Consider the following 12,453-nt stretch of genomic DNA (forward strand, 5'->3'; position numbering starts at 1 on the left):
AAGGTCTTCCATCTGCTGGTTCACTCCCCAATCGGCTGCAATGGTCAGAGCTGTGCCGTTCTGAAGCCAGGAGCCAGGAGCTTCCTCTGGGTCTCCCATGCAGGTGCATGGGCCCAAGGACATGGGCAATATTTTCTACTGCTTTCCCAGGCCATAGCAGAGAGCTGGATTGGAAGTGGAGCAGCCAGGACCTGAACCAGTGCTCATATGGGATGCTGGCATAGCAGGTGGCAGCTTTACCCAGCCCCTAATTTTTTTTTTTTTTTTAAAGAGATAGTACATAGCCGGTGCCACGGCTCAATAGGCTAATCCTCCGCCTAGCGGCACCGGCACACCAGGTTCTAGTCCCAATCGGGGCGCCGGATTCTGTCCTGGTTGCCCCTCTTCCAGGCCAGCTCTCTGCTATGGCCCGGGAGTGCAGTGGAGGATGGCCCAAGTCCTTGGGCCCTGCACCCTATGGGAGACCAGGAGAAGCACCTGGCTCCTGCCTTCGGATCAGCGTGGTGCACCGGCCACAGCGCACCAGCCACAACGGCCTTTGGAAGGTGAACCAACGACAAAGGAAGACCTTTCTCTCTGTCTCTCTCTCTCTCACTGTCCACTCTGCCTGTCAAAAAAATAAATAAATAAATAAAATAAAATAAATAAATAAATAAATAAATAAAAGAGATAGTACAGTGGGTCAAGCCACTGCTTAGGCTGCTCTTATGCCTATATCAGAGTACTGGTTCAAGACCCAGTTACTCTCTGGCTCCAAACTAGTTTGCTGCTAATGCACCTGGGAGGCAGTAGATACTGGTCAAAATAATTAACTTCTTGTCACCCATGTGTGAGACCCAGATGCAGTTCTTGGATCCTGGATTCCACCTTGCCCAGCTCCCGCTGGAGTGGGCATGTGGGGAGTGAACCAGCAGATGGAAGATCTCTCTCTCACACACTCCTTTTCAAATAAATAAATCCTTAAAAAGTAATAATAAAAATTTTAAAATAAAAACTTCTTGCTTAGACTGCAGAGATGAGGGGCCAGTGCTGTGGTGTACTTGGTAAAGCTACCACCTGCAAAACTGGCATCCCATATGGGCATTGGTTGGAGTCCCAGCTGCTCAACTTCCGATCCAGCTCCCTGCTAATGCACCAAGTCCTTGGGCCCCTGCACCCACGTAGGAGACCCAGATGAAGCTCCTGGTTTCGGCCTGACCCAGCCCATTTTTTGTGGCCATTTGCGGAATGAACCAGCAGATGGAAGATCTCTCTCTTTCTCTCTCTCTTTCTCTCTTTGAAATAAATAAAGCTTTAAAAAAAAAAGAATCCAGAGATGAGAGGGAAGAAACTCTACTGATTCAGTCCTTCCTTCAAATTCCTTTATTTATATATGATACTCCATTACTAGAAAAAAACCAGTGAATATTCCCACTTTCAAGTCTAAATTAGTGAGTATGCTTCTAATAATCACCACTTGATTGCTTTGTACTGGCAGTTACTGTGGGACACTCACATAGTTTCTTCATCAATGTCATTTTCTTCTGTGTTACTTGTTGCTGTGGAACTAGCAGAAGAACTGCTGCCATCAAGGTGATTTACTTCATCTTCACCAACAAGATCAAGATCCAGATCTCCATCTGAAAGCTCATGCTAGATCAAAGCAAAGCAAACAAGATATCCATTCCGAATGCCCAGGCCATGACCAAGAACCAAAGAACAACACAGTTAACAGAATTCTAATCCCTGCTCCTGTGGCAAGGCTGCTGAGTCCCATGGGGAAAAATTACACAACCACACTGACTGGCCCCACCACTAATTTCTGGGTACCAGTTTCAGCTAGGACCTGTGACTGGAAATGCTTCAGATATTCCACATCAGCTTCCAGAAAGGTTTCTCACAGACCAATGTTTCAAGTAAGCATTCAAGTCCTACTTAATTTTTATCATCCTTAAGGTCATTAAATAATCATGTCACCTATCTGCACGGAAAAAAAATTGAGGTTATTAAGCATAACTTCCCCAACTTTTCAGCTGTCCTTCATGCAAAACACTACCTTTCCTTTTACTCAATCCATCAAAGGTGAACTGCTTCATTGCAACTCCTATAATCCTCTTAGTTTACCAATGAGCTTAATTTCATCTTCAATCTCTCTCCCCACAGGTATTTTTATTTTACCACAAAACTAAAGCCTCCCATCTTAAAAGTAACTACCAAAAAACCTTCACTTATCTCTGCAACCCCATCTTACTTAAAAATAATAATTATGGGGGCCGGCGCTGTGGTGTAGCGGGTAAAGCTGCCACCTGCAGTGCCAGCATCTCATATGGGCACCAGTTCGAGACCCAGCTGTTCCACTTCCGATCCAGCTCTCTGCTATGGCCTGGGAAAGCAGTAGAAGATGGTCCAAGTCCTTGGGCCCCTGCACCCCCACATGGAAGACTGGGAAGAAGCTCCTGGCTCCTGGTTTTGGATAGCCACAGCTCTGGCTATTGTGGCCAGCTGGGGAGTGAACCAGCGGATGGAAGACCTCTCTCTCTCTCTCTCTCTGCTTCTCCTTCTCTCTGTGTAACTCTTTCAAATAAATAAATAAATATTTAATAATAATAATAATAATAATAATAATAATAATGGGGTGGGCACTGTGGTATAGTAGGTTAAGCTACTGCTTGTGATGCCAGAATCCCCGTATTAGAATGCTGATTAGGTCTCAGCCACTCTGCTTCTGATTCAGCTTCCTGCTAACGTGCTTGGGAAGACAGGAAGATAACCCTGCTACCCAGTGAGAGGCCACAGTAGAGTTTAGGGCTCCTGACTTTGACCTGGTCTAGACCTGGCTGTTGGGACCATTTGGGGAGTGAACCAGTGGGTCAAAGATTTCTCTTTCTCTGCCTCTCCTCTCTTTGTCACTCTGCCTTTCGTATAAATATTGTTTTAAAAAAACACATGAAAATCAATAAGAATTTTCAGTATCTTGTTCCTCCTACAATTGTATATTAGAAATCATGATCCTATTTTTGCCTCTTATCAAACACAAAATTAATCAAAAACTGGCCTATTACATGGTAATCTTCATTTTGAATCTTCTCCTCATCTTCGTCATCCTCTTTGGCCTCTCTTAGACAAGCTGCAGTAGAACCACCTTTGAGAAGAATGTCAGAGCATGACCCAGACTTCTTAGCTCGAACATCAGGAGTGTCATCATTTTGGGGGCTAAGATGATTATCTGGTGGTGATAAATCTCTTGATTTCTGAGTTCGAGATAGTTCAATGGTAAGTCTCTTTTAAAACAAGAACAGCACAAACATTAGGCATAACACATACTATCTCTCTTATCTCCTTCTACCTAAGTTTTGAGAAAAATGTCTAACAAAATAAATTACCCTATTTATTCTGATCCTTATCCTTTCATATCCAGACCAAGCAACATATACAATGAGCAAAGTATATAGTGAATAAATGGCAGTGTGAAATAGAACACTTAACATGAAAATCTCTGAAAGCACATTTTTATTCATATTTTTCTTACATAAGAGGATTATCTAAATCACTGAGACACACAACAAGAACTGACCTCAAACTACAGCATGGCTATGTAAAACAACTCTATGTGATAAGGGAAATGTTCTATATCTGCAGTGTGCAATAAAAGCTCTTAAAATGGGGCTACTGCACTTAAGGAATTACATCCTAAAATTTAAGTTGAATTTACACAGACCTATGTAGTCAGTATTTATTCAACTGTATGATGCAGAATTAGAGGCTCAAATGTGTTAAGGATGGGGAAAGGATAAGTGGATTTCGTCCTACAAAATTATACGCAGCAATAAGTATCTAAAATATAATTATAAATACAATAGGCCCAAAATAGTAAAACATGTTATTTCCTTACCTCTTTAAGATTGTTTATTTGTTGTATGTAACTTGTTTGTGCACCTTCCAACTGAGTAATATACCAGTGCTGGTCCCGGCATTTTTGGAAAAAAGTAGGTGAACGTACCTGAAACCTTAAAAAACAGCTCAACATAAAAAATAATTCCAACAGCAAAATACTACTAAGCTAGATGATTCTAATTTTAGCTTTTTTGGTTATGTTATACAACAAATATTCTAATGCGCTCAGAGCTCCTGCAATTCACTGCTCAGAATTATACATGTAGTCCACAAATTATAATGACATTAGGTTCTCAAAAATCACTTGTCTAAACTCACAATGTACTTTTCTAAAGAAGTAACATTTTATGGTTAAGCTCTGACCTAACCTACTAAAGCACATGTATAATAAAAATGCAGTTCAAACACAATGATGATAAAGAGAAGATAAGGCCACATTATGTAGGAAGGAGAAGATAATGCTTTTCTGCTCCTTTTCATGCCTGTGTCTGTTCCTAGCCAAATATGTTAAATTTAAGTGTAGTTCTTTGGATTTCTCTATTCTATCTCATGTTCTCATATTTCCTGCTCCTCAACCACGGAGGACTGCTTTATTATCCTCTGAAGATTTATATGTTCTAATATAAATCTGCTGTGGCTCAGTGGGTTAAAGCCACAGCCTGTAGTGCCAGCTTCCCATGTGGTTACAGGTTTGAGTCCTGGCTACTTCACTTCCAATCCAGCTCCCCGCTAATACACCTAGGAAAGTAGTGTAAGATGACCCAAGCATTTGGGCCCCTGTGAGACTGGAGGAAGCTCCTGCCTCCTGGCTTCAGCCTGGCCTAGTCTGGGCTATTGCAGCCATTTGGGAAGTGAATCAGTGGATGAAAGGTTTCTCTCTCTGTCTTTCCTTCTCTCTGTAACTCTGCATTCCAAATAAATTTTTGAAAAAAAAAAAATACACAATTTTCATGTCAGTTAAAAATATTTTAAAAAGGTAAAACTTAACTTTCTCTTTTAGTAAAAGAAAAAGGTATTTATATACATAGAAAAACCTTAATGTTGGCCGGTGCCGTGGCTCACTAGGCTAATCCTCAACCTGCGGCGCTGGCACTCCGGGTTCTAGTCCCAGTTGGGGCACCAGTTCTATCCCAGTTGCTCCTCTTCCAGTCCAGCTCTCTGCTGTGGCCCGGGAGGGCAGTGGAGGATGGCCCAAGTACTTGGGCCCTGCACCTGCATGGGAGACCAGGAGGAAGCACCTGGCTCCTGGCCATTTGGGGGGTGAACCAACAGAAGGAAGACCTTTCTCTCTGTCTCTCACTGTCTAACTCTGCCTGTCAAAAAAGAGAAGGAAAAAGAAAAACCTTAATGTTTTAATAAGTACAAATAAAACTTTACTAGAATTATTAATTCAATGAGGTTTAAATTTTGAACAATCACTAAATAAGTATTATGAATAACAGGATAACTAAAAGACCCCTCTGAACAAACCCCACAGCAACTTATCTGTATAGCTATTACAGAGGACAGCGCTGTGGCACAGAGGGCTAAGTCTCCGCCTATAGCACTGGCATCCCATATGGGGGCTGATTCGTGTTCCAGCTGCTCCTCTTCCAATCCAGCTCTCTACTTACAGCCTGGGGAAGCAATGGAGTATGGACCAAGTGCTTCGGCCTCTGTACTCACATGGAAGACTGAGGAGAAGCTCCTGGCTCCTGACCCGCCCAGTTCTGGCTCTTGCGACCACTTAGGGGAATAAACCAGCAGATGGAAGATCTCTCTGTCTCTCCTCTCTAACTCTACCTTTCAAAAAAATAAATCTTTAAGGGGCAGCACTGTGGCGCAGTGGGTAAGTCTCCACCTGCAGCTATGGCATCCCACATGGGCGCCAGTTCTAGTCCCAGCTGCTCCTCTTCCAATCCAGCTCTCTGCTACGGCCTGGGAAAGCAAAAGAAGATGGCCGGGCGCTTGGGCCCCTATAACTGCATGAAGACCCAGAAGAAGATCCTGGCTCTTGGCTTTGGATTGGCGCAGCTCCTGCTATTGCAGCCACTTGGGGAGTGAACCAGCACATGGAAGACCTCTCTCTTTTTCTCGCTCTCCCTCTCACTGTAACTCTACTTCTCAAATAAATAAATAAACCTTTTTAAAAAAAAATCTTTGGGGCCAGCGCTGTGGCACAGCAGGTTAAAGCCCTGGCCTGAAGCACCAGCATCCCATATGGCACCAGTTCTTTTTTTTTTTTTTTTTTTTTTTTTTTGACAAGCAGAGTGGACAGTGAGAGAGAGAGACAGAGAGAAAGGTCTTCCTTTACCGTTGGTTTACCCTCCAATGGCCGCTGCGGCCAGCGCATTGCGGCAGGCACACCGTGCTGATCCAAAGCCAGGAGCCAGGGGCTTCCTCCTGGTCTTCCATATTGGTGCAGGGCCCAGGGACCTGTGCCATCCTCCATTGCACTCCCGGGCCACAGCAGAGAGCTGGCCTGGAAGAGGGGCAACCGGGACAGAATCCGGCACCCCGACTGGGACTAGAACCCGGTGTGCCAGCGCCGCAGGCGGAGGATTAGCCTATTAAGCCATGGCGCTGGCCCCATATGGGCACCAGTTATAGTCCCGGCTGTTCCTCTTCCAATCTAGCTCTCTGCTATGGCCTGGGAGGGCAGTGGAAGGTGGCCCAAGTCCTTGGGCCCCTGCACCCGCGTGAGAGACCCGGAAGAAGCTCCTGGCTCCTGGTTTCAGATAGGAACAGCTCCAGCCATTATGGCCATCTGGGGAGTGAACCAGTGGTTGGAAGACCCTCTCTGTCTCTACCTCTCTCTGTAACTCTGCCTTTCAAATAAATAAATCTTTAAAAAAAATTTTTTTAAATTAAGCTTATAAAACCTTTCACCTAAATGTAATATATAAAGTGAAAAAAATAATCTTTTACTATTCTTAGATTTTCAAATGGTAAGGTTGCTAAAAGTTCAATAGATAAATGGGACATTACTACGTTTAATAGAGTATATAAGATGGTTATCCTTCATCTGAAATGCTTGAGACCAGAAGTGTTTCAAATTCCATATTTTATCAGATTTTGGAACATTTGGATATATATATATTTATATTTATATTTATATTTATATTTATATTTATATTTATATACATAAAGAGATATCTTGGGAATGGAACTAAGCAGGAAATTCACTTATGTTTCATTTACACTTAAGGTACATGGCAAGAGGTAATTTAAAATATTTTTAGTGTGCCTGAGTCACATTAAATCAGGTGTGGAATAATCCCCTTGTGGTATCAGGTCAGTGCTCAAAAATTTTCATTTCAGAGCATTTGGGATTTCGATTTTATGATTTGGGATGCTCAATTTCTAGTGGCTTCCTTTTTAACGCAATTACTATCTGTAGATGGAACAAATTTCTGGTATTTATTATCCACTGACTATACAAGACCCCTAAAATATAACAATTAAAAATGGTGGGGTTATAGCTAGTATGAGTTTCAATATTAATCTTTGCTAAATTAATACTTTGAAATAAAAGTTCTGAGGTATTATTCCCCAGTGACAAAAGCCACCATATCACGTTTTCTATTACCTTAGTATCACTGTATCATTCTGTCGATTCAAGTATCCTTCATTTGCAAGTAAGTCCAAACGGAAAAATCTGTTATAGCCCCAGCATTCTCCAACCTCAAAGTCAGATGCAAATTCTCGAATGATGTTTTTGGTGGGATCATTGCAGGACTGGTGAACCATCTCTACACGATATTCATATCTAAATTGAGAAACAGAACATGATTATAGAGTTAAAGAAAGAATGAAAAACAGGCTCATCTAAACATTAAGCCATGGAGTAATTACCTGAGAATTAAGTCACTGTAACAGTTACATTTTTTTCAGAAAAGATTGCACTATTTACAAAACCAGCCGTAATTTGTATACTGGCAAAACAAGACTGACATTAGATCTTATTTTCCTCATAAAAATGTTTAGGCCGGTGCCACAGCTCACTAGGCTAATCCTCCACCTGTGGCACCTTGCACACCGGGTTCTAGTCCCGATCGGGGCGCCAGATTCTGTCTTGGTTGCTCCTCTTCCAGTCCAGCTCTCTGCTGTGGCCCGAGAGGGCAGTAGAGGATGGCCCAAGTGCTTGGGCCCTGCACCCACATGAGAGACCAGGAAGAAGCACCTGGCTCCTGGCTTCGGATCCACATAGGGCGCCAGCCGCAGCACGCTGGCCGTAGTGGCCACTTGTGGGGTGAACCAACGGAAAGGGGAAGACCTTTCTCTCTCTCTCTCTCTCTCTCTCTAACTCTGTCAAAAAAAAAAAAAATTTACCTACATGCCAGATATAAAACAGCACCTTGAAAAATGTAATACATTTTAAGTACTTCAAAGCTACTCCTGTCCTACCAATGCTGCAAATTTTTCCATATATTGATTACTTACACTTATTCACATATGAATATTCTGTAATTTCTAACACCTTCTGAGGCTAACTACCACACAATTTTAAAACACACATTTTTAAATACTCTGTTTTTCTAATCAAATTATAATAAAGCAACTTACCACGTATTTCAGAACTTTGAGGCTATATAAATTTTCTAACACAAAATAAGTACATTTGGGAAAGTCAGTACATTCCAATTTACATCTTAGTGTATAAAGTATTTTCAAAAATTATTTACTGGGGCTGGCACTGTGGAGTAGTAGACTAAGCCTCCACCTGCAGTGCCGGCATTTCATATTGGTACCAGTTCACGTCCTAGCTGTTCCTTTTCTGATCCAGCTCTCTGCTTTTAGCCTGGGAAGGCAGTAGAGGATAGCCTAAATGCTTGGGCCCCTGCACCCACCTGGAAGACCTGGAGGAAGCTCCTGGCTCCTGGCTTAAGATTGGCCCAGTTCCAGCTGCTGTAGCCATTTGGGGAGTGAAACAAAAAGAATACCTTTCTCTGTGTCTCTGTTTGTAACTCTACCTTTCAAATAAAAATATTTTTAAAAAATCATTTACTTTCACTTTATTTGAAATGCAGAGAGATGAGGAAGGACAAAGACAGATTTTTCCATCTGCTGTTTCATTCCCCAAATGCCCACAATGGCCAGAGCTGGGCCAGTCTGAAGCTTGGATTTGCAAACTCAATCCAGGTCTCCTATATAGGTATCAGGGCCCCACATACTATCACCTGCTGACTCCCAGGATTCACATTAGCAGGAAGCTAGAATCAGAAGCAAGAGACAGGACTTAAACCCAGACACTCATTAAGATGCAGGGATCCCAAGCAACAGCTTGACTGCTGGCACCAAATACTACCTTCTCTATTGTACAAAATGCTTATGCCACAAAAAAGATTAAAAAGTCTGTAAAGTGTTGTGTATTGGGGCCGACACGGTAGCATAGCAGGTAAAGCCACTGCCTGTGGTGCCAGCATCCTATATGGGTGCCTGTTTGAGTCCCGGCTGTTAAAACTTCTGATCCAATTACCTGTTGATTTGCCTAGGAAAGTGGCAGAGGATGGCCTGAGTGCTTGGGTCCCCACACCCACAGTGGCAGACCTGGAAGAAGCTCCTCACTTCAGATCAGCCCAGCCGGCCCTTGCAGGGATCTGGGGAGTAACCAGCAATGGAAGAAGATTGATCTCTCTCTTTCTCTCTTTCTTTCTCTCTCTCTGTAACTCTGCCTTTCAAATAAATAAATGTATCTTAGAGGGAAAAAAAAAGATAAAAATGTTGTGCATCAAAAGACACTGGGGTGGTCCTGGTGGTGTGGTGGCTTAGCTAAGCCATCACTTGGGATGCCTGCATCCCATATCAGAGTACTTAGGTTTGAGTCCCAGCTGCACTGCTTCTAATCTAGCTCTGAACTAACGTGGGAAAGAGAGGATGATGGCTCAAGTACTCAAGTTTCTGCCACCCAAGTGGCTCCTGGCTTTGGCCTTGTCCAACCCTAGCTGTTGTGGTCATTTGGGCAGTAAACCAGCAGATAGATCAATCTTTCCCTCCCTCCCTCACCCCAAATTTCAAATAAATAAAATTTTTAAAGCATGTTATTTAGCTTTCAAATATATAGGCATTTTCAAAACATCTATAATTGAAATCTAATTCCATTTTGGTCAGAAAACATACTTAAAATGATCTTAATTCTTCTGAATACTGAGACATGCTTTATGGCCCAAGATACATTCCAGGTAAATATTCTGTGTGAATTAAAGAATACTTTGTATTATACTATTGATGGATGGAATATTCTATAAATAACAAGTTGGCTGATGGTATTACCTAGTGCCTGGTACTTGCTCGGGGCCAATAAATCATATTCTTCAGGATTTTCTGTCCACTTGTTGGCATACTGATTTAGAGAAGAGCTGTCTGTCTAAATCTTGTAATTCTATCAGTTTTTGTTCCATAAATCTTAAAGTCCACTTATTAGGAGTATAAACATGTTTAGAAGTATATGCTCTTGATTAACCTATCATTTCATAACTATGAAATAAGCTACTTTATCCCTGGTAATATGAGGATACTTTGAGCCAACATTGTGGCATAGTGGGTTAAGTCACCACCTGCAATAAGGATCCCATATGAGTACTGGTTCCAGTCCTGGCTGTCCACTTCCAATCTAGCTCCCTGAAGATATGCCTGAGAAAGCATCAACAGATGATCTGAATTCCTGGGCCCCCGCCACCCACTTGGGAGACCTGGATGGAGTACCAGGCTCCTGGCTTCAGCCTGACCCAAACCCAGCCATTTTAGCCATTTGAGGAGTAAACCAGCAGATGGAAGATCTCTTTCCTTCCCTTTGTAACTCTGCCTTTCAAATAAATAAATCAACAGGGAGAGATGACAGGGAAAGAGAGATATTCCAACTGATGGCTAAAATGTTCCCAACAGGCTGGCGCTGTGACGCAGCGGGTTAACGCCCTGGCCTGAAGCCCTGGCATCCCATATGGGCGCTAGTTCTAGACCTGACTGCTCCACTTCCTGTCCAGCTCTCTACTATGGCCTGGGATAGCAGTGGAAGATGGCCCAAGTCCTTGGGCCCCTGAACCCGCGTGGGAGACCTGGAAGAAGCTCCTGGCTCCTAGCTTCGGATCAGCTCAGCTCTGGCCATCGCGGTCATTTAGGGAGTGAACCAGCAGAATGGAAGCTCTCTCTCTCTCTCAGCTCTGGCCATTGAGGTCATTTAGGGAGTGAAGAAGCAGAATGGAAGCTCTCTCTCTCTCTCTGTAACTATTTCAAATAAATAAAATAATGCTTTAAAAAAAAGAAATTAAATATAAAAAATATGAGACTCCAATAGTTTTTCTTTTGAGACAAACAATACAGATCTCAAAAAATGGAAACCAATACAAGTTCTCTCAACAAATATTTAATTTTAAAAAGGCAGTTACTTTTCAAAAAAATATTAATATGCAACAGGTTTATTTTTGAAGGGAACTAATTTATTTCTAATTCAGAAAATAACAGATTTAGCTCATATAAAGAAAAATCCTTTCAGGTTTCCAATAATTTTTTTTTTTTTTTTTTTTGACAGGCAGAGTGAATAGTGAGAGACAGAGACAGAGAGAAAGGTCTTCCTTTTGCCATTGGTTCACCCTCCAATGGCCGCCACGGCTGGCGCGCTGTGGCCGGCACACCGCGCTGATCCAGTGGCAGGAGCCAGGTGCTTCTCCTGGTCTCCCATGCAGGTGCAGGGCCCAAGCACTTGGGCCATCCTCCACTGCCTTCCCGGGCCACAGCAGAGAGCTGGCCTGGAAGAGGGGCAACTGGGAAAGAATCCGGCACCTCGACCGGGACTAGAACCCGGTGTGCCGGCGCCGCTAGGTGGAGGATTAGCCTATTGAGCCGTGGCGCCGGACAGGTTTCCAATAAATTTTAAGAACATAATGGTCCCTGAGACCAGTTTTAAGAACTGCCAGTCTACACCATCATATATTATGTCAAGAATTCCATACCAATATACATCTTAATAGACATAAAATACAATAATTAACAAATTCGTCAATAAAAATTTCTGGGTGAAATGTATGTAAATGCATCTTAAGCTTGTTTAATTATATTACTTACTTAGAAGTTTCAGGCAATCCAGCTGAGAGTTCCAGAAACACAGATAAATAGTAACCACGTACAACTCCATTTCCATCCTAAAAAAAGAATGCAAATAAAACTTATTTAAATGTAAAAAATGAAGCATAATGAAACAAAGATTAACATTTTATATTTGCATTGGGCAGTATTCTAAACTTAAAAACTAGAAAAGAAATAATAAAAACACCAACAGATTTAAGTTCACAATAATTTTAAACTGTTGCTTATTAAGGAATACAAATAAGGAAAATAACAACAATGAAAAGAGTTAGAGGAGTTTTGGGGCCAGCATAGTGGAGCAGTGGGTTTAGCTATTGCTTAAAACTCTAGCATCCCATTTCAGAGTGACAGTTTGAGTCTCAGGTATTCCACTTGCAATATAGCTTCCTACTAATGTGCTTGGGAAGGCAGAGGAAGAATGGCCCAAGTACTTGGGCCTCTGCCACACATTAACTGAAATTATTTTACCATTTTTATTTTAACTTGTTTGGAAGACTTATAGAAAGAGAAGGATGGACA

The 12,453-nt window shown here is 42.2% G+C and overlaps 1 protein-coding gene across 9 annotated transcripts in view; it reads right to left on the minus strand.

Moving 5' to 3' along the window:
• The window catches only part of TRIM37 (tripartite motif containing 37), a 171,610-nt gene that overhangs the window by 89,019 nt on the left and 70,138 nt on the right, over nucleotides 1-12,453 (minus strand). For all 9 annotated transcript variants that reach the window (XM_051824777.3, XM_089317265.1, XM_089317264.1 and 6 more), the window contains 5 exons: nucleotides 11,914-11,990; nucleotides 7,442-7,621; nucleotides 3,872-3,986; nucleotides 3,042-3,260; nucleotides 1,496-1,632 (listed from right to left, as the gene is read on the minus strand). In XM_051824777.3, coding sequence (XP_051680737.3) covers nucleotides 1,496-1,632; nucleotides 3,042-3,260; nucleotides 3,872-3,986; nucleotides 7,442-7,621; nucleotides 11,914-11,990 — 728 coding nt within the window. The remainder of the gene's footprint in view (nucleotides 1-1,495; nucleotides 1,633-3,041; nucleotides 3,261-3,871; nucleotides 3,987-7,441; nucleotides 7,622-11,913; nucleotides 11,991-12,453) is intronic.

Source organism: Oryctolagus cuniculus, chromosome 17, assembly GCF_051225735.1.
Source record: "Oryctolagus cuniculus isolate XC-2025 breed Fujian yellow rabbit chromosome 17, ASM5122573v1, whole genome shotgun sequence".
Classification (NCBI taxonomy): domain Eukaryota; kingdom Metazoa; phylum Chordata; class Mammalia; order Lagomorpha; family Leporidae; genus Oryctolagus; species Oryctolagus cuniculus.